Below are 27527 nucleotides of genomic sequence, written 5' to 3' on the forward strand. Positions count from 1 at the left end.
AAAACATCTGATGGATTGCCTTTTTAAAAGAAATCAATGGAAATCATGGAGCGTAATAGCATGAGAATCATTTGGTTATTGGTGCAAAAAAAAAAAAGATTGATTGGTAGATTATTGTCTGAGCGAGGGATCGGTTGAAATAGAACTTTGTACATCTGTAAATTCAGAAAGGAACCTATTACCGGTAAGTCCGTTTAGCAGATTGGTTAAATCAGTCTTGCTAAAGCTATTTCCAGATTTGTTTGTGTTCTTCTCTTCTGTAAATGCCCTTCCGTTTATGAGGTTTGAGTCTGAGTTTGGTTCAACAGAATAAGAAATAGCTAGGCAACCTTTTATCCATTTTATGGAAATAGGTAAATTTATGGAGTTCCTAATGTTTGACATGTAGCAGAAGTCTTTGACCAAGTAGAAGTCTCAGTTTTAAGTGCATTTAGACAATGGAATTTCATTCATTGAATAACAAATTACAAGAATGAAGGGCTGAAACATGACCAACGATTTGAACTGTTCAGCCTGTGTAAGCCAGTGGCAGCAGATTCTCAGACGGAAACATTCTTCAAACAAAAGGCAGTAGATAAACAGAGGTAAGATAACATGAGTGCCAGAGGAAACTCGATGCACCTGTGCATAATCATCTTCTTGTTGTCAGTGAAAATGGCAATGGGCAAAGCAATTGGTGGGGCCAGAAAGCTGTAGTGGCTTGCCACTGTTGGAAAGGTTGTGAGAGGTGGAGCAGCTGCTAAAAGTTTACAGTGAGAGGGTTGTGTGCAGCCTAAGTGTGACTAGTAAGTGGCCAAGTCATCTAGAGAACTGCAGGAAAGTTAAATTGGGTTGAAGCCAGAAAAGAAATATTGTTGTGGGGAAAACAGATGAAAACAATGGATAACTAGGAGTTAAATGGCAATATGATGAAGAGTTTCCTGACCACTAAAATGCTCCTTCCAAAACACACTGCAGTGTTGGATACTCTAGAACAGGAGGACATGGGAAACTCTTGGACTAATCCTTTTCTTCTGATGGAAATAATATGGTCTGACTTAGTTCATCAATTACATTACTCCTTCATAAATCTTAAACAGTTCCTACTGCTTTCATTTGCATCATTTATACAGAGTATTATAGCCACTCTTGATCTCAGCTGTGAAACACCCAAATTCTTCTACAGTCAGCAGTGTGAGACTGTCTCTGTGGAATAGATTCAGATGACAAAATTATATATTATTTTCTTCTTATTAGGTGAAATTTATGTCCCTTTGAAATTATTTTGATGTTAGCACAAGAAGCTTCATGACATGTATCTTACCTTGGTTCCATTCAGAGCTAGGTGTGCAGATAACTATAAAAGGAATTCAAAGTTATAAGAAAACATGGATATAGGTTCTCTCATCTCTTTTGAATAAACAAGATTGTACAGTCCATGTGTCTTTCTCATTGCCCACTTCTGAGGCTTAGAAATATCTGTTATATCTTTCTCACGAAAGCTGGTCTGAAGTGATCCAAAAAGTGGCCTTCATGGATAGTGGTGAAATAAATTCCTCCAACAAGGTTTCTGTTTTGGTTTGAGGTTTTTTGTTGTTCTGAGGTGGTTTTTTGTTTTGGTTTGGGTTTGGTGGTAGTGGCTTTTGTGGGTTGGTTTGTTTGGGTTTTTTGGGGTGGGGTGGGGTGGAGTGGGTGGAGCTGGAGGTAAATCCTTTAAATGGCAATTCTATTCCAGGGCTTTATTTCTTTTCCTGTGTAATTATTCTTTTCTTCTGTCTTTTGGAGAGTGCAAACATGGGCACAAGAATTGTTTCTGTTCTATCTCTTTCACAACATCCTAGCAATGTCAGGGTTCTTTAGCAGAAATCAGAATTTAGGTTGAAGAGTAGGCTTGTATTCTGTTTTTAAACATGCAGTGAATAAAAGTTCTGTGTATGGTTCTCTAAGCTTCTTCATGAATGCTTTGTCACATCTCTCTGAGTCTTATCATTCCCTTCCCTCAACTTAATTTATTGCCAGAACATTTCACCTCCCACATACTCTTCCTTCCAGGTCAGTGCTGCATGGCATAAAGTGAACAAATGTGTGTAGTCTTCACAATCTTTGTATGACACCCTGCTTTGCCACCTTCCCACTTTTCAAGCTGTTGCCATTCATTACTATATGCTATCTTACCACTCAGCGAGCTGGTAATTTTGAGTTCCCATTGAATTTTGGAAGGGATTATGTTCCTAAATCTCCTATGTTCCGCTCTTACAGTCATCTTGTGCATTTTAAAGTAATAATTGGCTGTATATTCTGTGTTTGTTGGTACTTTTTGGTACAGCATTGCATCTTTATTTGGTTTTACAAATAGGTTTCTGTCCCGAGGAAACAATTTTTCTGCTGCTTTTCTTAAATCCTTGCAATTTTTCTGTCATTCTTAATAGAAATTTTCCCTCTATGAATGAATTCAGATAAAATTAAATAGCATTCCAAATATTTTCCTCTTAGTCTGTTTAGAAAATTTCCTCACAGATCCAGAATGTCCTAAGTCTGTGTTATTACTACATTGCCCTTTTCCCCCACAAAGGGTTATTAAGCATTTTTTGTTATTTATACATTCTCTTTGGTTTTTTTCTTATTTCAGGAGCCAAACATCTCCATCTTCAGTTTCATTGTTCATACAAATACTGATCTCTTTCGACTGGTTGATCTTTCTGTGTGGATATACCAGGAAGATATAGTGTCTTCATTTTTATCTCCTGCTGACTCTTTCTGGTTGTTGAGCTATTCAGTTATTACTAGTCTGTAAATTCAGTAACGTCTCTTTCCCGTGTATGCAAACAGCTGTTTTTCCTGAACAGTGTTTCTTGCTCCATGCCTACCCATCACTGTGCAGGCATGCAAATGCTTATATTAGATATATCTGGTTCTATTCACCCTAAAAGGACGAAGCATTAGTTTCATTTCTTTCCTTTAATAAGTGCTTTTGCCTCTTGTTTCTGAGCTGTTGCTGAGAACTCTGAGCTGTTGCTCAGTGTCTCTTACTTAGATGCATCAAAGTGTATTTCTGGTCTGTTGTTATTTGGTTTCGGTGACTGAAGTGTTTTGCTGTTGCATATGTGTTCATTGATAGCTCTGCAAACACCTACAAACAACTGAAACATCATTAATTTCTGTGTAAATTTATGTAATCAGTTCAGAATCTGAATTTGAATTTTTCTTCTGAAAGGATCCCAAAGCTGGGATTTTTTTTAGGTATCTGAAACATGTTCTATGCTGCACAGGATCCAGTGAAACTTGGATTTTTATTTTGCTGCTGTGTGGTGGGTTTTGATTGTATATTTTTCCCCAATGTATGATCCCAGGGTATGCAGGTGTGTATCAAGTTGCATTTTCATTATTATATTCCATTGCTCTTTTGGATGAGGTAGTAACTTCCAGATTTGTTGACAGGCTCATTGTGCCAGTCTTTGTGACTGTACTCTGAATAAATTTTTCAGAGTGACAGCATCACTGACCAGACATTTTAGTGTTTTAGGCACTCTGGAAATGCCCATGCAGAGACACAATGAGACTTACTTGTATTTTGTTACCAAAATTTAGATACATCTATGTTGATAATTTACCATGTGGGCAGTAAGTTCTACTGGTTTCCTTTCAACTAGTCTCTTCTGCATTTTGGTTATGAGAATGCTTTTGTATACTAAGGGTAGATAGTACCTTTTACATCCATAGGTGCTGGCAGGTATTACGCTACTTGCTGGTCTCGTTATTCTTCCTGTGCAGGTAGTTTGTAGGTAGATCCTTTATGTGACATATTGCAGCATTGCCACTGTCCTTCCATTTTTAACTACATCAATCACTGTTAATTTTTGCCTTTTGGCATGAATATAGGTGTCTTTATTTTACCTAAGATCATCCTATGCTGTTATCTTGCTTTTGGAGTTGCATGGTGAAGTCCTTCCATTCATTTTGGATAAAACTACCTTTATAAATGAATCTCAGTGTTTTGGGTGTGGGCCTTTATTTATTTGTGTGATTGTTTCAAATGAGTCAGGACTAAGTGTTCAATTTTCTTTCATTGCATATATAAGTGTGCTTTATTATCTTGTGCTGCCTCAAAGCTGTTTAATGAAAAAAAACCCAAACCTTTTTTCCCTTAACATGTAATTGGTACTTTCTGGTGTTTAATTTTTCTTCATTTTCTTTCCCTTTGTGTTTTCTCTTTGCCTTTGCACTTGATACAAATTCTCTGAAACCTTCACATTGGTTATTTTAATGTCTTCTGCTTTTTGACTTTGATGTTGGCTTCTAGAGCCTTATTTCAGGTGTGGATAGCTGGACCCTGCTCCAGGCCAAGGCTGCTAATACTTTCTCAGAGTGCTCCCAACCTTTGGTGCTTGGGGTGCAGGAAAAAGGCTGAGGTGGAACTTGCATTGTGTATAGCCATGACTCAGTTGTTGGTCAGTTCTGAGGGGAAGGCTCTGCTCTCTTCCTGCTTCATTCTCCACTCTTAAATCCAGGCATTCTGTTATTGGAGTGACACCACCAAAATGTGCACAGCAGCTCAAGGCTTGTCGATGTGCTAAGGCTTGATCAACATTTTAGGTTAATCCAGCACTGAAGGACACGCTTCTTGGCTGTGGATTTGTGTCCCTAGTCCTTCTCTTGAAAGATAAAATAAATCTTTGAAAATTAAATAAAAATATCCAAAACCTTGACCCCATCATCTCTTTCTTATTTTCTGGCAGATTCGTTCTGTGTTGTGTGCTAAAACGCATTGTTTGGTAGCAAACTCATATCAGTTTCAGTCATTCCCCTGCCTTCACTGGTTTTGGAGTGGGCATGATAAAGGTGGGGTTCACTGAACCCAGTGGAAAACTTCCCATGCCATTAGTCGGATTTGGGTTGTGCCCAAAGTGTCCCTCATGGAGGTGGGTTGCATCTGGATGCCAAGATGTGGCAAGCTGATGTGGCATCTGGATGTGGCAAGCTGATTCTCAGACAGTAAAAGAAGCCCTATATACATGTTAATCCTGAGTGTTTTCCTTCAGGAAGTGCTAAATCTTGCACTGCAGAAAGATTGCAAAATAATGAAAGCATTTGGCAGGGGAGAAAGTGAAGAATACATTAGGGATATGCATGCTACCATTGTTTAAGGGTAAGACACACTGGATAAGCTCTTCAGATGGTTGTTTTTTCTCCAAATATCATAGCTATTTCAATTGTAATGGAGCAATATACTAAAAATTGTAAGGTAGCCAGCATAAAAGGTAGAATTTACTTTTGGCTATTTCTGATGACAAGGAAAGCTACTTCATGTGCTTTCTTTTCTGTGAAAATTGACATATAGCTGTCTACTTCTGCACTTTTCCCATGGCAGATTCCACAGAGCTCTGTAAATACCCAAATGAAATTTGGAAAGCTGGATGAATAGACACCAGATGATAGGGGAAATAAAAGCATCTGAAGTACAGTAGATCTTCCAAACAACAGCAGAACTTCCTTCTGCTGCAAATAATCATTTTTAGACCTGTAACTTTCTTAGCCATGGATGTTGCTGAGGCTTTGGCTGGAAACCTTGATGATGTTGTGGAAATTTTTGATCCCTTCTACCTGAGAAGGGGAACAGTGAGCCACAAAGTAGACTTCAGTCAGTACCCTATGAGTGATTCGACTGGTATACATAAAAAAGAGCTGTCTCCAATGCTAAGAACTTTTTTTGAGCTGCTATACATACCCCTGTCAGGAAATCTGTCTGTGTTTTGGGCTTTTAGAATCACTGATAAAACCCAGGCACCAGGCTGCAGCAAATCCACTCTGAACCATACACTGTTTTGGTCCTCAACATCCCATTCCAAATGAGGGTGAATACACAGGTGCTACCTTTGAGAGAAAAGAGACTTCTGCAGAGGAAGTGGCTCCTCAGGCCCATCCTGTGCCAGAGTAAAGGAAATGGGGAGCCTGTTACAAGCACAAGGAAAAGAAAGCCTTGACATTTAAACAAGTGGAGCTCACTGTGAGCCCTCTTGGTGAATAAACCTGCTGTTGAAGGAGTGGAAGCAAGAGATGATAAATGCTGCATTGTAATCCAGCCTCAGTTCATGGGGCTTGGTTAAGAAAAACAAAAAATGTTTCATTCATTTTACCAGAATCTTTCATGTCTGCCTTTTGTCTTTGCTGTACACCTGGTGATAAAGCCAGGGGAGCCCAGAGACATTTATCTCCTGTGTCTGTTTTGTCTGTGTGTTTGGATTGGTTTTTTTATTGTTGTTATTTGTTATTCATTTCTTAGGCATGTATATTCTGTGGTAGTGAGAAAAGGAGGCAAGCATTTTGCTCTGTTGAAGACAGGTGGAGAAGTCCCCACACTGAGTGCTGTATAGGCCTGTTTGCCTTTTGTTTCTCCATACTAATTGGTTAGAATGGATGGTGTTAAGTTCCCACAAGTGTATCTCTTAAAGAATTCCTATATATCTAGCCTTAGGAAATTAAGCTTTGGAAAATGAAGTACACACCAAAGCAGCAGGTGGCTAGTACGGTTTGTATCCTGACTTCCCCCCCCTTGCTTTTTTCGCCCTTTCTAGAATGCTTAGGAAAAGAGCCTTTTGTCTTCTATTCAGGAAAATTACACTGAAATTCATCTGTGCTTTATTCATCTGCTTTGATTTGTACCATTCATGGTCAGCTGTGTGTTATATAGAACAAAACAGATGAATTCCTAACCTCCACATTCGAGGAGTGTGTTGCGAAGGGTTCAACACAACCCTGCCTCTTTCCCCTTGTTTTTTTGGGGGTCCAACTAACATATTACAGCTTTAAGTTTCAGTACTGAGACATCTCTGGACTGTGTTCCTCCACATGCCGTGAAAATGATGTGACAGAGTTCTCCTGGCTGGTAGAAGGGATGTGTCTATACATGTAAAGAGAGATCTCTGTAGCAAAACATAATGGTTTAAAGGTTTGTTTTACTGGAATTCATGATTAAACATTTTTTTTTTCCAATGATGACTTAATTTCAGACATCATCAACTAGGAGCATTTGAATTTACCTTTCGTGAAGACTTCTTCAAATGAGACAAAGTAAAATTGTGTCATATTCTAAAGTTAACTTTTGATATGAGTTTCTTAAATAATTCCATGAATGAGTAGGGAAGAGTATCCATTTATTTATCTTCTTTTTTTTCTTTTCCTTTCCCTTTATAGATAGCCTGTTTATGTATATTCTGTGCCAGACCTTCACCTTGAGAGAGTCTGGTTTGATTTATGCACCAAACACATAAAACATTTGTCAGTATGATTCATGAGCTTTACCCTCACAATTAAGTGTCTTAAAGTCAGACTTCTTTTTAGACTACTTTTAATTTGAATCTGTCACTCTTCTCCTCCCCAAATCAGATCTAAAAATCGTAATTTGTACTGATCACCTTTTAAATTGTAGAATACACATTAGATTAGATTAAGAAGTCCTATACGTCTTGCTCCCTTCAGAAAGCAGGATTAGTTTCGTAACTTACATCTTGATCAATCCCCTCTAAAAGCCAAGATGTTGCGGAGCAGGCATGAAACCTTTTCAGATTTGTTGATCCACCTGGAATAACAACTTCACTCTGTTTCTCTACAGACTCTTCATACTCCGAGCCTCCTGATGTTCAGCAGCAGTTGAACCACTACCAGTCTGCAGCTTTGGCCAGGAACAACAATATCAGCCCAATCCCACTTTCTGGGAGTGCTGCAGGAGTGGAAAAAGCAGAAGCCATCCTTAACTGTGAATTTTGTGAATTCTCCTCGGGTTACATACAGAGCATTCGACGCCACTACCGTGACAAACATGGAGGGAAAAAACTCTTCAAGTGCAAAGATTGTTCCTTTTATACAGGCTTTAAGTAAGTACTGTGCAAAACAGATAAATTGAACTCATAAGGGGTTTTTTAGCGCTTGAAAAGACTTCTGAGATCTTTGAGAGCTGGCTGTAGCTAACAGAAACATGGCCACTGTTGACCAGGGAGAGAAACATAGGAAATGCCATGCCAGATCACAGCAGCATCCATGTAATCCATTTTCCTCTCTCCTACAACAGCCGATACCATCTGCTACAGACAACAGCACAGTAAGTCCTTGCAGTAGGTTTTAAAATCATAGAATCATAGAATTGTTTAGGTTGGAAAAGACCTTTTTAGATCATCAAGTCAACATTAACCGAGCGCTGCCAAGTCCTCCATTAAATAATGTTCCTAAATGCCACATCTACACTTTTTCTAAATGCTTCCAGGGATTGTGACTCGGTCACTTCCCTGGCCAGCCTCTTCCAATGCCTGACAACCCTTTCTGGGAAGAAGTTTTTCCTTATATCCATTCTAAATCTCCCTTGCTGTAACGTGAGGCTGTTTCCTCTTGTCTGTCACTTGTTTCCTGAGAGAAGACACTGACCCCCACCTGGCTACAACCTCCTTCCAGTGAATTGTAGAGACTGGGAAGGTCCCTCCCTCAGTGTCCTCCAGGGTAAACAACCCCAGTTTCCTCAGGTTCTCCTCATCAGACTTGTGCTCTAGACCCTTTCCCAGCTCTGTTCCCTTCTCTGGACACATTTCAGCACCTCAATGTCTTTCTTGTCTGAGGGGCCCAAAACTTGAGGTGGGGCCTCACCCATGCCCAGCACAGGGACAGACACTGCCCTAGTCCTGCTGCCACACCAGGTGCCGTTTGCCTTCTTGGCCACCTGGGCACACTTGGGCTCATGTTCAACTCCTGTCACCAGCACCCCTAGGTCCTTTCCTGCCATACAACTTTCCAGCCACTTTTCCCCCATCCTGGAGCACTTCAGGGGGTTGTGACCCAAGCGCAGGATCCAACACTTCCCCTTGTTGTACCTCACAAAACTGGCCCCAGCTCATCAATCAATCCCATCCAGACCCCTCTGCAGAGCCTTCCTGCCCTCCAGCAGATCGACACTCCTGCCCAGCTTGGTCCGCAAACAGACTTGAGGATGCCCTCGATCTCCGCATCCCAACTGTTGATAAATATATGGAACAGAACTGTCCCCTGTACAAAGCCCAGGTGCAAACTCCTGGTGAGGGGCCCCAACTGGATGTCACTCCATTAACCCACCACTTGCTGGGCCATCCAGATAGTTTTGTACCCAGTGAACAGGGCACTCATCCAAGCCATGAGCATCCAGTTTCTCCAGGAGAATGCTGTGGGAAAATGTGTCAAAAGGTTTAGTAAAGACCAGGTAGACACATCCACAGCCTTTCCCTCATCCACTGATCAGTCACCTTGTCATAGAAGACCAGGCTGGTCAGGCAGGACTTGACTGTCCTAAGCCCAGGCTGGCTGGGCCTGACCCCGTGTTGTCCTGTACATGTTACATGATGGCACTCAGGATGATCTGCCCCATGACATTCCCCAGCACTGAAGTCAGGGTTGTAGTTCCCCAGATCCTCCTTCCAGCCCTTCCTGTAGATGTGTGTCACATTTGCCAACTTCCAGCCCTTGGACCTCCCCAGTTTGCCAGGACTGCTGGTCAGTGACAGAAAGTGGCTCAGGAAGCTCTTCCACCCACTCCCTCAGTGCCCTTGGATGAATCCCATCCAGCCCCATGGACCTGTGTGTCTCTTAAGTGGCGTAGCAGGTCACTGACCATTCCTTCAGGGATTATGGGTCATCATTCTGTTCCCATCCCTGTCTTACAGCTCAGGTGGTGGGGTACCCTGAGAGCAGCTGGTTTTACTTTTAAAGACTGATGCAAAGAAGGCATTAAGTCCCTCAGTCTTCCCCCTCTCATTTGCCATTGTTTCCTGCTGCATCCAATAAAGGATGGAGATTCTCCTTGGCCCTCCTTTTGTTGCTTATGTATTTAAAAAAACATTTTTACTCTTTTAAACCAGTAGCCAGATTAAGTTCTAGTTGGGCTTTGACCCTTCTACTTTTCTCCCTGTATAACCTCACAACATCCCTGTTGTGTTCCTGAGTGGCCTGACCCTTCCTCCAAAAGTCTCAAACTCCTTTTTTGCTGCAAGTTCCATTCACAGCTCTCTGTTCAACCAGGCCTGTCTTCCCCACTGGCTGATCTTTAAGCATATGGGGACAGCCTGCTCTTGAGCCTTTGGAATTTCCTTTTTGAACAAGTCCAATGTTTCTGGACTCATTTGCCCTTCAGGATGGCCTCCCAAGGGATTTTCTCAATCAGTCTCTTAAGCGGGTCATACTCTGCCCTCTGGAAGTCCAAGGTGACAGTTTTGCTGAACCCCCTCCTTACTTCTCTAAGAATTGAAAACTATCATTTCATGATTCCTTTAAGTGTGAAAATTTTCTCTGCAGAAATAAGGTCATTTCCTGCATGAAACGTATGGTAAACACGTGTCCTAGAGAGACAGGGGAATTTACATCACCTTTCTGAAGAAACCTTTTTAATGTAATTTCATTTTTCCCACAATCTTTCTAGCTTAAAGGCTAGAAAGGTGCTATCCCCTTGCATATCTGATAGCATATAGAGACATTTCAGAAAATCCAGTTATTTAAATTTAAGGACTCGGTGCCTTGTGTGTTGGTTTGTGTGTGTGTTTTCAGCTGTTCTTTAATGGAAAAAAAAAAGCCTGTGCACCTGTGTGGTTCATTGTTTTCCCGTGATGTGCTGGACTCTCGAGTATAACACCCTGAGATGACAATTAAGGCCTCAAAGTTGTTTTTAGGAGACCAGTGGTAGTAGGACTAGATAAAGGGAAGGAATTCTGTTGAAGAAAATGTTGAGCACAAACCTGAGAGAATCCACATAAGAGCAACCTCTAGTTACATGTCTCTGGCCTCTGTTGCTTCAACCCCTTGCTGCCTCTGTGTTTTAAAATTTATTGCTTGTGCTTTGTTTCCTGATTGTTCTCTGTCTTAAATATTACCAGAAATTTTCAGGTCCAGTCTGTTTGTGTCTTGTGAGTGGCATTTTCTTTTACCTCGATGTTATGAAATAATCTTAAATCAAGTAGGATTTGAACATGTTTTTAGTAAGGGAGTAATGTTCTTCCATGTGGTGTCTCAAATATTCAGGAATTAAGTTGTGCTTCTGTTAGAAACACAGCATATTTTCTGTCTTCAAAAAGGGGGGGGGGGGAGGCAAAAAAACCACCCCATACCGGTCCCCTTTTAAAGCCACCATAGAAATTTAAACGCATAAAAGCACTCACTGAAGATTATAGAAATATACCTGTAGAATTCAGGGATTGCTGGATTGGGTCCAAAGCCACTTATAAGTTGCTTCGTGTTCAAGCTAACAGTCTTGAAGAAAATCTAAGAGACTTTTTAACTCTAGCTCAATGTGTCAAGCCCTTTAGCTTTTGCAAGCTTTGGGAAAAAATTACCAAGTGCCCTAAGTTTATAGAGACCTCTGACTTCAGCAGTTAAGCTTATGGTTAGATAAATGTACAGTTAATTTCTTCTGTATGCATATCTCTTGCAACTCCTAAGTATGCAGCCAGTGTAATACCAGCATGATATTTTTTGTTCGGAAGTACTGTGGAGTATTCATACATTTTTCCACACTAATAAATACAGTATTCTTAGTCTCGGGTTTTCAGATCATTATGGCTGATGCTTTAGAAGTTAACCACTCAGTGCCAAACTCACTGTGAACGGAAATCACTTTTGTACCCTCAGTCTGAACAGTTTATCAGGTTTGGGGTTTGTCCTGCAAAGACAGAGATGGTTAAGAGTGTTATCTGCCTGCAGAAATAAGTTTGTTCTCACCTTTGCAAGTCCAGAACAGTTGATAGATTTTGTTCAACTTGCTAAAAATTTAACCTTTTCTAGAGAAAGTACACTGAGTATTTCAGCTTGAAGACGAATGATAAGCACGAAGGATGGGAATTCTGTTGCTATCTTAACTATAGCAATGTGACCATAGAGCAAAAGAGTATCTTGTCAGAATGAGTGATTGTCACTTTAGGATGCAGGCCTGCAAATACCTCTGCTCATGTGTTACTCATGTGAGCAGCCTCACTGCAGTGCTACGTAACACCGTGAAGACAGGGCTGAGTGGCATCTGCACCGTTTTACATGACACATCTCTTACAGAGCTTGTGACACTTCATCGTTTCTCTGCACACCTCTCCTGACTGCTTTCATCTCTCCCTCCTGTTCCACAGATCTGCTTTTACTATGCACGTGGAAGCTGGGCATTCGGCAGTCCCCGAGGAAGGACCCAAAGACCTTCGCTGCCCTCTTTGTCTCTATCACACCAAATACAAACGCAACATGATTGACCACATAGTTCTGCACAGAGGTAACAAACATCTGTGTGTGTGTCCGTACCTGACAAGGGGAATGCTGAACAGTGCCTTTGTCATTAAATTTTCCCCTCTCTGTATATGAGGACAAGTATGTTGAATTAGTCATTAGCCCTTGAGTATCTTTTTGTTTCATTTCTAAACCATGCGTCTTATTTATTCCTTGCAAAATGTCAAAGTTTGCCGCTGCTGAAACAGGGGAAGATTTGAAATTGTTTTAAGGTTTTCCTCTAGCGTAGTTGGCAGTCATCAAGCACCTGTTTAGCAAGAGTTGTCCTAATTTACAGCTTTGATCTAGGCCAGAGTTTTTTCCTGCTTATGCCCTTGTTATCATAAAGGCCTTGCTATCCTAAATTCACTGTCAAAGTTTATCACCTAACCAGAGGGGCCCCAAAATATCCCTCGGTTACTTTTTATTTTCTCCTCCTCATTCTTAGGATCAAACCAATTATCACATTTTTGGTTTTCTTTAAGGCTTCTTTTCTATCTACACCTCTCCCCCTTTTTTATTTATTTATTTTAATTTTTCTAAGCCTGTTAAAAGTGAGATTAGGGATTTTTTATATTTTATTAGCTGTGGGCTTGCTAGCTGAGAATAGACAGCAGTTTGGGCTCTCTAGGCTGGGATTCCTGCCCACAGCTATCACACTTGATGCTTGTAGATGGTCTGTTGGCTGCCGAAATCCAAACCCATGTGTTGGGATGGCACTCTGCCTGCTTGCAGGTTGGGCAGAGTTTCACAGTAGGGTATTGGTGGTGAGCAAACACAAGTTTTGCATGCCATCTTTTTCCTGGAGGAGATCCTGGCGTGACAAGTGCTATCATAATTCCTTGTAACATACCACTTCTCAGTGTTGGTAGCTTCAAGTCCTTCTTGTACCAATGCAGTGAGCTTGGCAGAACTCATACAAATTTCTCTCTGCTAGCAGAGCTGTTCAGAGGCAACATCTGGGGAAAATGACCTGTCATTGGTTCAGAAAGCACCTTACAAAGTGGCCATGTTTAGTTGTAAGTGTTTGGCAGGTGCTTCAGCTTTTACTTCTCATCTTTGAAGGTGTTGCTGTGTCAGATTTTGCTCATCTTGAGGATATAATCCAGAATTAGTCCACTTTAGAGTAGAAGAGGGTTTAGTTAACCCCTGTGCAAGTGCTGCTGAGATATGCTCTGTTTTGTGGCTGTGCCAAGGCTCCAGTAGACACTGACAGAACTTTAAAATAGACAACCTGAGGTGGAACTGGATGAACTTGGGGTATTTTCCCAATACTGGACACTGGGAGTGCCCAGTTGCAGAAGTGGAAGAGCCCTTCATGAGGTCAGGCACCTGCACTGCTTGTGCAGAGCTGTTTATGACCAGTTGCCAGGGGGTTTTTACCTCCTGTGGTTCCGTTCTTCTGTGGAACTGTTGCTTCAAACCAACCTCAGGAGTTTTTGCTGCTGAAACAAACAAAGGACATAATGGGCTGTGCACTAGAGTATTGGGAGAGATAAAGCAGAGTAAAAGAAGTTTTAATGCAAGTGGGATTATAGCTGACAAAGAGTCTTGGAGGCCATTGAGGGAAAGACAGAGGTTCTCTTTGATATTATGTGTCCAGGTAATAATAAAGGAAGTAAGGTTCTTACTTAAAGTTATTTTTGGTGCATATACCCAGCTAAAAAAGAACCCTCTACCAGTGTTTATTGTGTAGCAGCTGAAGCAGGCAATTTTGACAAGATTTGACATACACTGAAAGAGAGACTGAGGGATAGTGAAGGAAGTGTAAGATAGCCTTCCTTTTTTACAGCCATTGCATTGGTAAAGCAAGGACATAGCCCTGAGCTGTGGTCCAAGAAAATTGGTTTTGAGGTAGATGGAGTGGTGCAGTTTGTAAAATCAAGAGTGTAGGATTTGATCTATTCATAATTAATGTTCCTTTTGTGTAAAAGGCATGTTTACGGATGCATGACTCTTACATTACTTCGAGGTTGCTGCACCCCTAATCCTTGGTGAAATTTCAAATGTACTTGAAATGGAAAATATATTTGCCTCCTAATGAGTGGCTACAGAAGCTGAATTTCACAGGGCTAAAGCAATAGCATCTAGAAGCCTGAATGCCTAGTGAGAAAAAAAAAACAACAAACCACCACAAAAACACAGGCAAGAAATTTGCTTCCCATTAAGAATTAGAGCTTCCAAGAGCTTCTTTCATGTATCACCTATCCCTCATAAGTGTAAAAGCACTTCACCCCTCCCTTCTGCGGGTACAGATGGAGCACAGACTCAATACAGGTGTCCTGTCACAAGGGGCTGACCCAGCCGGAGACTGCTGCAGGTTGGTGAAGAGAAGTTTGGCTCTCTAGTTCTCCCTGGCAGGCTTGGGGAGAGGAGAGAGGCACAAGAGGAGACAATGAATTCTTGCTCCATGACTAGCAGAGGTGTTGGCCTTTAATTTATTCTGAACAATACAATTCTGAACAATAGTTTTTCAAAGAATTACAGATTCAATTAGGTTGGGAAAGACCTCAGAGGTCATCAAGTTCAACCTTTGACATCTTCTTGTGAGGTGTCTGCAGTAGTCTTTGTTTAAACACTGCTGAACTTTGGAGAAGTCTACACATGGGTAAAGAAACTGCCTCTTCAATTTGTATATGGGGTTTTATGGTTTGCTATAATCTTGTCAGTTGTCCAGATATGAAAAGTGCATTCTAAATGAGTAAATAAATAAACAGAGCTTTTTAGAGGCAAGGTGGAGATGAGAACATCACCTTACAAAATGTAAGGTTCCAGATCCAAGCAAACCCTGCAAGTTCCAAAATCATTTCTTGGAGGAAGTTCAATGGCATGAATACATCATGTGAAAATTTTAAATCATTCACTGAAAGTGAAATCCTTCAGGCTAGAGTTGATGTTTATGTTTATTTTGCTTTTCTCCTCTTACTGTGCTGCCTTTGATTTGGGGAGTGCATGTGTGTGTGTGTGTGTGTGTGATTGTGAGATAATGGGCTTTGCTACTGTACGTTAGGGAATGCTGCATTATTCCAGATTGGTAGATACAAAGTTTTATACCATCCCATGTTTTAGCTTTTTTTATCTGTGCCAGGTGCTAGAGGAAAAGTGATTTTAAAAATATTTTAATTAGTATTTCCCTTTTTGAAAACTTCACTTGACCTTTTCACTTTTGAAACCATGTCATTTATTTCTGTGAGTCAAAAGCATACAGCTGCAGTAACCTTGTAAAAAAAATTTTTAATGATCTCAGCACCGCAACTTTAAATTCTGCTGCCTGTTAGATAGACCCTGTTCTTCCATCCTCTGTTTCCACCCTGAATGGCCGCAACTTGGTTTCTTTATAGCTAAAAAAGCTATTGTTGGTGTAGGAAAAAAATCACAAGTCTACAGGTAGGGGGTTTGTTGTGTTTTTTTTTTTTTTTTTTTTGTTGCTAAGGCATCCTTTTGGGGAAAACTTTTTTGTAGTGGCCAGAGAGGAAATTATGAGATGGGACAAGTTTTTTGTTTAGGGAGAAACTGAGCATGACGGAATATTTTGTTGAGCTCTAGGAAAAGTCTTATTGTGAGGGAGGGGAGCGTGTGTTTCTGTAGTTGTCTTTAGGTGTAATATTACCCTCCTCACTAAAGAAAAGGGCCCATTGGCTCAGATCCATGTGTGCATTGTTACATCTCACATTCATATCTACCATGAGAGATTCAGGCCTCTTTTTTTTCATCTATCGTGAAGGATGAACGTGGATGGGGAGGATCAAACCCCTCCTTTAACCTGCACTCCATAAGGATCAATAGTACTAAATTTCACTGTTCTGGTTCAAAATGCCAGTTGAGTATCAAAAGCCTGTAATGAAGATCTGGTGACTCTCTGCTGAAAAGTCACATTCTGAGTTTCCCTTGTGCACACATCTTCGAGAGCACCACAGTGGAGGAATGTTAAGGCACATCGAATTCTGGTGTTTCAAATGACATGAAATTAATTGCAACTCTGTTAAACATCAGTGCTTTGAGAAGTGCAGAGTTTAGAAACTCAGCAAGAGCATTTGCAGTACATCATGCCTGCAGATTTTGAGCCTGAGCCTTCTGAAAGCTCTGGGTGTGTTGGGAAGTTTCTGCCCCTGGGTTAACTGTCCAGCCCTTTCCAGGAAAAGGTGCTACCTTGCTTGCACTCTCAATCCCCAGAGAGCAGTTTAGATGTGATTGCAAGGACACTGGTTCCGATTTATATAGAGCCAGCAGTGGGCTGGCTCTAAAAGATGCATTGGGAAGCACCCTGCAGCTTCCCTCTTTATTAAATTTCTAGAAGCTGTTCCTGGCTGCTGTTGAGTGCTGAACCAAAATGCACTTTTGGTCTGGCTTGATTTATGGCTGGTTTTGTATTCCTTGGCTCTGCTGCTCTGACTCGCAGATGGAGTCTCATTTGCCCCAAAACTTCCATTCCTATCCTCACCACCCAACAAGCGGTTAGGTCTGTGAGGACACCTGCATTTGTAGCTTTTAAAGATTAACCCTGTGATTGCAGGGTTGTTTTCTTGTGTTATTTTAATAGGTCCCATTCTGTCATAGACAGACTGCCTTCCCATACAGCATATCCCATTCTTTGTGCCAGTGGCAGCACCCAAACTGTTGACGTGTTGGCCTGGTATTTCATAAAATTTGTTAAGTGAATGTTGTCCTGTCCCTACAGAAGAGCGGGTCGTTCCCATTGAAGTCTGCCGTTCCAAACTGTCCAAGTACTTGCAGGGAGTTGTTTTCCGCTGTGATAAGTGTACCTTTACTTGCTCCAGTGATGAGAGCTTGCAGCAGCACATAGAGAAGCACAATGAACTGAAACCTTACAAATGCCAACTCTGCTACTATGAGACCAAACACACAGAGGAGCTGGATGCTCACCTTCGAGATGAGCACAAGGTAACATCCAAATAGTTTTAATTTGTGGCAATCTGCCCCTTTGCAAATGCTGTATTAGTTTAGTTGCATGTCTGACTAGCCAACTTGACACTGTTTGGGGTTTTTTTTGTCTCCCTCCCCAAATTTGGAAACTAATCCCATGTTGTGCTTGCCTGCCTCATTTTTCTCATTATTTCTTTTTTTTCTTCAGAAACTGAAAAATAAGCGTTCCTAAAGCTGTTCAGATTGATCAGAATTGGCAGACTGTTGCATGCAGAGTATGATTATCTGGAAAAGGCTCCTGTGTATGCTAGGTTTATTTAAAGGAGTGGGGTGGTGGGAAGGGTTGTGAAAAAATAGTAAGGCAGTGTGATTCAGCCCCTGTAAAAGGCAGGATATTCCAAACATTAGATTGCTCTGGTAACTTCAGCAGCGTGACATGCCATGCATATTTTAATAACAAAGAGGGCTGTACATCTCCATTTACATTTAACAAGGGAAAGATAGACAGCAAGTCTAACTAGGTCCTAAGTTAAGAGTGCTTTGGAGTTTTTGTGGATTACCTGAGTGCGTACCAGGCCCACTCTTTGAGAAGCCATTAAAGGCTTTCCACAGACTGTTAGCTTTGAATATCTGTAACTGCTAGCTGTGTAGCTGAGAAACATTTATGTTTTAGAACTGAGATGTGTTTTGGAGTATTTCTTGGAGTACTTCCTTGTCAGATTTCCAGGGAAGGCAGCTATATGCCCCCACCTGTTGGAACTGAGCTGCCCAGGTCCTCAACTAAAAACTTCATTGACTGAATGACTTTTCCTTACATCCAAATATATTTATATGGAAGGTATTGGTAGCAGAAGTCCCAGAAAAAAAAACTTCTCATGCTTAAAAAGTATTTGGCTGTCCTATAAAAACAAACTTTAACTCATGTTGGCCTGCTGTACTTGTCTGCCCCCTTTATTACTTCTGGAGAGTCTTCTGCACTTCAAACAGTACCTGAGATGTTCCATACCTCCTAGTCATCAGAGCAAGGTGCCTGGTGTATCCAGGAGGAACTATTATTTCCTTACTTAGCTCTCCTTTCCAATCGGGACCTGCAGTGATGGTGCTGGTAGTTTAGGGTATCGTTTCCCCTTTTTTCTTTGTTAACTTTTACCTCTCTAATTTGTGTCCATGTTCTGGGCTCAGATACCCAAGTTATATATTGCACCTTAAAGAGTTCCTTTATATGAACTAAGTGCCTTGACTGTGGTCCTGTGTGTTTAAATCTCAGTGGGTAATGTGTTAAGTTAGAGAACCTGATCACAGCTATCTGAAGAGTAGTGCTAGAAATCTTCCCACCACTGCATTTAGGATGCTTTACTATTTGGATATATACTGCAGTCTAATTCACGTCCTGCTTGGGATCATTGACATTTCCTTTCCTACAGAGGGATAAAGAATAGTCAGTGGTGTTGATATTTTCATTCAGTATCTTGCAGGAGGTGTTGTAGTGCGCTCATTCCTCCGTCTCTGTCCTTCCTGCCTTTGTGGCTCAGTGCTTGTGCTGATAGAGGGCTGTCTCTCTGCATGAAAGATGAATCCAAAACCCTTCCTAGCAGTGATCAATGAGCTCAGAGGGCACTTGTCATCCAGCAAGTATTAGCCTCAGTGTCCTGGTCATGCTCCATGCTCTCCGCCTCCACTGTAAATCTGGACTGCTGCTCTGTTGTTTCTGTTGGATGTGGTGGATCCTATGCCCTGAGCTGCTCCTTTCATACTGCTGCTGTGAGCTGTTAAGTAGCTGGTGCATTTCACCCCAGGGTTAGCTGAATTTGACTGCTGGGTGAATTGTTCCCATTATAGTCTATGCATCAGTTTTCAGAGCACTTTGCAGCCCTTCCTAATGAAAATTAATCCATTGTTAATGAGTGAAAGTGTATGTGGCACACAGCAGCCATGTGCTCAGTAAAAAAAGATCCATCCTTTCATGAATAAAGCTGAATGAACCAGTCACAAAGAGTTTTCCTTCAGCGTGGATATGCAGTGGCAGCATTTGATCACAGTAGTTGAGTAATACCATAAAAAGAGGATATGCTACTTAGTGTTTTACGTTTCTTGGATGAAGAAATGAGGGGGATTGCTGAATCTCATTTATTTTTGAAAAGCAAAAATGAGAAATACAGAACAAACAGCAATAGGATTATTGCTGTCGATGAAAAGAAACGAGTGTTAATTTGATTGGGGGGACTGCATGCTACCTCTAACTCAACAGGCTTTGGGGTGTACTTGATTTTGCTTTGCATATGTGATGATTTTTCAGATTAGTTGGTGACTGTGCTGACTGCTAACAAAAGTGTTTCTTTCAAAGGTGAGTCGTAATTTTGAGCTGGTTGGACGGGTTAACTTGGACCAGTTGGAACAAATGAAAGGAAAAACAGAGAGCTGTAGCAGTGATGAAGAAGAAAAAGATGAAGAGTTAAGCCCCAAAACTGAAGAGAGAGGTCAGTGCAGCTTTTTGATATGTTGGGTTTATTTTATTGGGGATTTTTTGGCACTACAACATACCTCACCAGTCCAACCATGTGAGGTCAGCTGTTGATTCTACAGCACATTGTCTGCAGCAGGCATGGCAGTAGAAGCAGAATGTGGCTTTTATCACAGGCACTGCTGCTATGGGAATCTCATGTTTCTAATCCTCATGGCAAGTTTTCTGTCTGTTAAGAGAATACATACCATGGAAAAGCACAGATAGCATCTGTGACTTACCTGCCCATGCAGAGGACATTTGTAAGGGCTTGGAAAACTATGTAAGTGGAGTATTTTAGTGATCTGTCAGATTTTCTGTTTTGGTAAGCATTTTTCATTCAAGTGAAGGATGAAGGCTGGTTTATGGGCTGTTATTTACTCTGTACCTAGCATTTTTTGTCAGTCAGCCTTGTTGCAGTTCTGCAGTGGGCAACTCTGGAGCCAGGGTGGGTCCGTGCTGCACCTGTCTGTACTGTTGCATATTTAAACATGTGCCTAAGTTTGTGTCTAAGAATAATCCCAGTGACTTCAACAAGGCTGGGCCACGTGCTTACTAATGCTTTTGGTTTGGTTGAAGTTAGATCAGCAGGCAAGAAGTAAGGTTCTCTGTAAATTAAACAAAGGGTTTCTTGCCCTTCCTTTTCAACAACTTCCCCCATGAAAACGAGGTTATTGCAATATCTGATGTGAACTGTGTGTCTTCTAATTCTGGTGCACAATTGATCATTCAAATGCAGTATGTTCACAACTCTAGCCCACTTATGATTTGAATTCTGGGTCACCCATTTTCTTGATGCTGACAGCTGCAGTTAGCAAAGTTCTGTGTGCCTCAGCTAAAGGTACACCACCATGTTTAACTTTTTCCTCCTCAATTTTTAGCTTTCAAAACTCAGTCAGGAATTTTTCAGAAAGGAAAATGTGTCTAGCTACATATTTTCAGACGTTGAAAAATTCCCATTTCTGGATTCAGAGTTAGTTTACAGAACTAAAATGATTCAGGTCATGTTTCTGACATTTTAATATCAAAACCCCTTAGCATCTTGACTTTTTTTGGTGTCCATGCACCATAAATTCAGTCTGCACTTAGCAGTGGCGCTTCAAGTGTGGTTAGTGATAGCTTTTATTTAAATGAGAAAGGAAACCAATTGGATAGGAAACCACTTGTGCTTTAATGAAAAATATCCTGCATGAGATCTCAGGTAGAGCAGTAGAGAAATCAAGAGGAGAACCTAAAGAATGTTAGTTCTATATGCATTTCAAAGTTCAACATTAGGAGTCGTGTAAATATGCTTGAGTGTCTGTTCAGGGACAGCCTCGACCCTCAGATCCTCATGACTGGAACAGAAATTGTGCACTGGTTTGACTAAAGCACCAGTTCACCTTAGTTGGAGATGTAGGAGGCTGATTAATGCTCTGTGTAGACCCACAGCTAGCAGGGGATGAAGAGTCATGCTGTCCTTGTGAGGATTACTTTAGCGTTACATACAAGCACAGGTGCTGGAGCGACCTTGGAAGCCATGATATCCAGATCAAGGAGAAGAAAGTGCTGTCTGCCAGGCCTGACAAATCCCTGTAAATGCACCATGGGGAGGGAGGACAGCCCAAGGTGAAGTTCATTGTTTAAATTTGCTTTAGGTTACACTGTGAAAGTATAAAAAATATCATCTTCTGTGCTGGAGTTTTAAATTTGCAGGGATAGTAGATGTTTTATCCCCATGTTTCTAGTGATCAATACTTCAGCAAGGGGTGGGTAATGTCTTAATGATTTGCAGCAATTCTCTCCTGGTTGGTCTGTAGGCCCACTGTTTCACCACTGTTATTTTTCACTCCTTTTTAATCTGTTACCATTTGTAATATATTATACAAAAATAGGTAGAAAATGCAGAAAACAGTTATGCCTACTACAGCAAAGGTATCTGGAAAAAATTCAGTTTTATTGATTATTTTTCAAGACAAGTCGTGTGAATTGCCACTATAAGGTGCAAAGATGCAAGGAACACTTTTGAAAAATGTCCCAGCGAGACAAGAACTGAAGACATGGTTGGATGCTAAGTTACCTGCTGGCATATCCCTATGGATTTTCAGAAGATATTTCTAACACAGGAGTGGTTTGCCCTGTTAGCAGAGGACCAGACCTGTGCTTTTAGCGTGTGTCAAGGTGGCTAATGCTGTTACAGCTTTCAGACCAGATTAAACTCTGCAATTCTATGTGCTACTGGGTGCATTTGACAATTCTAACCTTCGTGGTGTTAGCAGAAAGTGGGATTTGCTAGGAGTACCTCCATGTGCTCCAGGTATCTGGAAGCAAGTGCTGTCTGAACCCTCTGAGGTCTGTGACCTTAGAGAGAACCAGAATTTCTTCCTGTGAGTCAAACAGCTGCCCAGATTCACCACTTTGACTTTGTGCTGCTCTGTGCAGTGCAAATCTGAAGGTGCAAATATGACTTCTCCTAATGAGCTGTTGGATAGTGGACCAAAGAAGGGCTCTTGTCCACATGAACAGGCAGAGCTGAACAGCAGAGCTCAGCAGAGCTGAACTGAAATCTTGAATGGGAAAGGAAGAGAGTAATTTGCTTCTGTTAAAGGATATAGTATAAAAGGAGATGAGGGAGGAAAAAGAAGGTGTCTGGCAATGCAAAGAACAGCTCTCCCTGGTGGGAACTGTGTCTATGAGAGACTGACTGTCTTTACTGATCTTTGTGTATTGGTCTTAGCAGAAGTTGGAATTGAGAGGCGTTTTTCCATAGTAGACAGAAACAAATATTAAGCCATTAGAGAGTGTCCAAAGGAGGGCAGCAAAGATGGATGATACTCTGGGGCACATGATGTGATTCTTAAGGATGGTCCTTTGGAGGGCCAGGAGTTGGACTCGATGATCCCTGTAGGTCCCTTCCATCTCAGCATCTTCTTTGATTTTGTGAAATGTCCACGAGTGCTTGTGTGTGTGATGAGATGAAGCAAAAACACAGGTCAGGTGTGTGTGCAGTCTGTTACTTCTCCTCTCCAGGCCCCAGAGGAGAGCAGCTTCTGATATTCTTCCAGGGAAGCAACCCAAATTCACATCCTTAGAAGCAAAACTTATTGGGAAGTAAGATGAACAAGGTAGTGTTGTCTGAAAAGGTGTTGTTTTTACTAGAGTAACACTCGCTGATCTTAATGAGAGTTAGAAGTATAAATCTTGGACTGGGTTGGGTTGGAAGGGCCCTTTAAAGATCGTACAGTCCAACACCCCTGCCATGGGCAGGGACACCTTCCACTCGACCAGGTTGCTTCAAACCCCTATTCAGCCTGGCCTTGAACATTTCTAGTGATGGAGCAGCCACAGGTTCTCTGGACAACCTGTGCCAGGACCTTACCACCTTCATCTTAAAAACTCTTCCTTATGTCCAATCTAATGCTACTTTCTTTCAGTTTTAAACCCTTGCCCTTTGCAATGAATCTACAGGCCCTAGTAAAAGCAGTCTCTCCGTCTTACAATCCCCCTTTTAGAACTGGAAGGCCACAACAAGGTCTTGCTGGAGTTTTCTCTGTTGCGGTCTGCACAGCTCCTTCTCCTCCCTTTTTTAGGCAAAACAATCTCTCTGTTTAATACCTCCTCTCTGCAGAGGTCCAGAATAAAGATTCTATTGTGTACTACACGATAGATATATTCTTATGCAGAACAGCAGCAGCTTTTGCCTCTAAAACTATTACCCTCCATAAATATTTTTCCCTGCATCATGTCTAGTCTGTGTGTTGCAATGTGTTTATAAATTTGTACCATGCATAAGGTATTAAAATCCAGATACAAACTGAGCTAATGGCATTTACTTACATTCTGGTACTCCTCATGACACAGCAGCTTTATGATATTTAACCACATAATAAATCACTGCCAATAAGGAATACAAAGTGGATTTTTTTTCTTCCAGGGTGAAGAGGCAAAAAAACATGCCATGAACCATTTCATATAAACTTATGTCAAGGCTAACTACTGAGACGTGTCACAAAAATGCATATACAGGGCTTACATGTGGATAATAGGCAATGTGTGAGCAATTTTGAGTTCAGTCTGATTTTGAACAGAGTAAATATGAGAGTGAAGAAATCAAATGAGCAAAGATCAAAACCAATATCAAGCAAAATCCCTTTCATTTTATTATGTAGTTTGGGAGAAGTCAGAAAGACATTCTGTTGATTTCTTGCTTAAAATAATCCCTGCTAAGAAATTAATGCTCTGAGCAGATGGTGCTGTCTCATTTCCAGCAAAAGAATCAAGTGAGATAGTTCATGCAATTATTTTTAATGGCTTGTGTGGCGATCTTCTTAATTTGTGAGGAAATGTTTCATCTTCTGTGAGAGCGGGCTGTGTTCACATGGAATTGGCTTTCAGGAATGCCTCTCCCTGAACTGCCAGTGACTTCACTCATATTGCTGGGTGCTTGACACTTCTGCAAATGTGGCCCCAAGCACTTTGTATAAAAGATTAGGATGTGATGAAACACCTATGCAGTTAAGATGTGGGACTTAATCCATTATACTTCCCTCGTGAAAGGATGTCAATATATTATGAGGGTCACATGTTAAATACACCAAGTCTGTGTTTCCTAAAATTTGTGCTACCAATTCAAAAATTATAGATGGTCTCGAGTGGATTTTTTGATTTTGCTTTCAAGCCATGTCAGTCCTAAACTTCCCAGTTTTGGTTTGGAATTAAAATTCCACAGTCTCTTCATTTGCTGAAACACAGGAACAGGGAGTAGTAACTCCTTACCCTGATTTGCAGAGATAGTCTAGGATTTGGGATGGGATTTGTCACTTGTAGTGTTACTTTTCTTTGTGGGAGTTACATTTTCACAAGCAGTTTTTGACAGGAATGTCCTTTTGGTCCTCCAGGATGAGAAGATGCAACAGAAGGGATCAGAGTAGGATCACAATGATCCCTTCTTGCTCTGGCACTTCTGAGTTCATGGGCTGCTGTCTTTTTCCAGATCCCATGATGTATCCTGACAGCAGTGCTCCAGAGAAACGCTTCCCATGTGAGTTCTGTGGCCGATCTTTTACAGAAGGCTCTGAGTGGGAACGACATGTGCTCAGACATGGCATGTAAGTTGGTTTGCATTCCTTTGCCAAACAGCCAAAGGAAGGATTAGATCTCTGTATCACCCCTCTCCTCCCCTCCCAAAAAACCCTGTGATGAAAGCAAACACGGTTCTATGAAGAACAAGTCTATCACGGGTATGGAAACAGTCATCAGATGTCTCTGCATAGGAAGTTCTCATTCATCCTTTTTAACTCTGCAGCCCAGGGCAGCTGTAAGACTGTGGGGTTAACTATGATTCCAAAACTTAAGATTGTCCTTGGGTCAATACCACTTGGCCAGGATTAACTTCATCTGAGTGTACTGTTGATTTTTTTTTTAAATGTTTGCCTTTCTGTGACAGTTTGCCCACTGTGGGATGATAGCATCACAGATAAAACGGGCATCTCTGGAACAATCTTTCCTTCTTTTGATGGAGATCTCATTGGTAGCGGAGATCTTGTTGGTAGCAGAGATCTCTTTGCTGAGCAGAGTTGCTTCAAAGAGTAGATTTCATTCAAGGTTGCTGACTTGTGGAAAACATTTGAATACAGTATTGTAGGTTAACTGTGATGGGACAATAAATAATGACTTCTCTTACCCATAATATTACCTGCCTGAATATGAATACTTGAAACCTATAAAAAGTTTTATTGGATCATTAACTCTTTCGGAAAAGTACTGTTTTCCTGTGCATTTGTTTGGTGTCTCATAAGTCTTGTTTACCAGGGGACTGGAAAAAGGGGAGTAGACTTTAAATGTCACAATTTGAGTTCTTCCCTCTCACTCATATTTGTCCCAGCGCAGAACAAACAAAGATTTGGTTTCAAAGCCAGAATATTGTGGGTGCCAGCGGTAACTTCATTCCACTTCCTCTTCTTTTGAGCCAGAGGTGGCAGTGGCCTGTCTGCCTTTTTAGAAAGTGATGTGCTTTTCTCCCTCATGTGATTGACTTTGCTGTACCCTGTATTGACTGTTTCTGTTCTCTGCTGCTTGGCTTTGCAGGGCGCTGAACGAAAGCAACCACAGGACCAGCGAGGACAACCAGCCAAAGGAGGACATGGAGGAAACAGTAAGCACACTGCCAGAAGAAAAAGAAGACATTGAGACAATGGTGGTGGACTACTCCCACAATGGTGAAACAGCAGTCAGCATGGTAGCTGCTGACAAACCTCTCCAAGACAACTCAGAGGCCAAAAATGAATAAGTGTTTGGTGTCAGTCTAATCGACGTACTTGAACAGAGATGAGCGGGATGGCGTGGGTGGGTGGGGTGGGCAGAAGGAAGAAAAAAAGCTGCTTTTAGGACTGAATGATCTATTTTCAAAGCACTGGTACCTGTGTGAGTGTGTGTATATTAAAGTTATTTAAGTGATGGAATAAGTGGCTCCATTACATCACTGCATCTTTTCTTCTGGATCTGACAGCGGGAAGTTACGTTCATCTTGGACTAATGAAGCAACTCCCCGTGTTTCCTACATTACATGTGCTTTGCAGTGGAGAACTTCGATTGTTTTGAATGGAAGCGTTTGAGCATGGAAGAAGTGGTGGGGGGACAACTTTCCAGCACACAAATTTGTGTGCGTTTTTCTAGTTTTAATACATAATGATTTTCCAGACTGAATGCAACTGCTTTAGAAAAGAAAAAAAAAGAGAAAAAACAAACAAAAAAAAAAAAAAAAAAGAAAACAAAAACAAAACAGAAACTGCTTTGCTTAAAACAGTCACCTGTTTCCTAGTACCTCAGAATTAACCAAGGGAGATCTCTGCATTTGTCAGTACTACCTGTTGTTGTTGTGGTTAAATGTAGAGAGACTGCTGGGCAAGGTGGTGAATGGAGGAAGAAAAAGAAAGTTTTAAAGAAAGGAAAACAAATTGTGCTTAAAATCCCAGTGTGGGTTTTATTTCTTAAAATACTGTGATTTTTTTAATTATTTTAGTAAAAAAAAAAAACAAAAAAAAGAGAGAGATACTTTAATTCCTAGATAACTGTTTGTGAATTGTCATCCTTTATTCCAGGTAAGCTGTTTGCTAGTATTTGGTTATAATTTTAGTATTTGGTAGAATTTCATGTGACTGATTGTGCGGTTTTGTTTGCCACACGTTTATTTTCTATCAGCCTGAGGTGTTACAAATACAGCACAATTGAGTTTTTCATGTAAAATGAGTATTTCTTTTCAAGTGGGGGACAGGGAAAGGAGACTAGATCTTGTGAATAGAATTTTTTTTGTTGTTGCTGTTGTTCTTATTGTTCGTTGTTGTCAATTTTAAACATATGGAGATAACAAAGAAGTTTTAACTTTAAAAAAAAAAACCTAAAGAACCAAACTTACAGCACAGCTATGCAGCTCATGGGCCAAACACATGGGTCCTCATAACCATTCTGTTGCTTGTCATATTAACATCGATCAGTCTCACACCAGTAACTTTTCGTTAAGATTGGATGCCTTTTTTTTTTTTTTATTTCGTCTGTGGTGTGCGTGTTTTCTTTTTTGTTTTGGTGTGGTGGGAGGGAGGGGTGTCTGTTAACACATCTTTTTTGCAAGCGGAGGTGAAATAGTTACATATGACATTGAGCCTGGAGAACTACTTTTACTCAATTCAAGATGGAGTTGCTGAGTTTTTCCCCTCCTCCTTAGCTTTTAGCATGAGGGGAGCAGTGTCGAATGAAAATAGGAACCTGCATACCTAAGTGGCTGATCCTGCACTACTTCTTGGGTGGAAAGCCTACCAAACTTAACTGGAGTTTTGCCTGAGCAGTGAATACAGGATCTGGTGCCCATGGGTATGTTCTGATTGTGAACAAAAAAACAAACAAACAAAAAAAAAGACAAAAAAACAAAAGCTAAAAAAAA

At 41.1% G+C, this 27527-nt stretch overlaps 1 protein-coding gene across 4 annotated transcripts in view; it reads left to right on the top strand.

Moving 5' to 3' along the window:
• The window catches only part of ZNF462 (zinc finger protein 462), a 90471-nt gene extending 64162 nt beyond the window's left edge, over positions 1-26309 (top strand). For all 4 annotated transcript variants that reach the window (XM_051782753.1, XM_051782757.1, XM_051782755.1 and 1 more), the window contains 6 exons: positions 7589-7850; positions 12099-12235; positions 16907-17130; positions 19457-19589; positions 24585-24699; positions 25679-26309. In XM_051782753.1, the coding sequence (XP_051638713.1) occupies positions 7589-7850; positions 12099-12235; positions 16907-17130; positions 19457-19589; positions 24585-24699; positions 25679-25880 (1073 nt within the window). In that variant the 3' untranslated portion in view covers positions 25881-26309. The remainder of the gene's footprint in view (positions 1-7588; positions 7851-12098; positions 12236-16906; positions 17131-19456; positions 19590-24584; positions 24700-25678) is intronic.
• The last annotated feature ends 1218 nt before the right edge of the window (positions 26310-27527 follow it).

The sequence above is a fragment of the Manacus candei genome, unplaced genomic scaffold (assembly GCF_025592945.1).
Source record: "Manacus candei isolate 608988 ecotype Guabito, Panama unplaced genomic scaffold, ASM2559294v1 h1tg000016l, whole genome shotgun sequence".
NCBI classification, from domain to species: Eukaryota; Metazoa; Chordata; class Aves; order Passeriformes; family Pipridae; genus Manacus; species Manacus candei.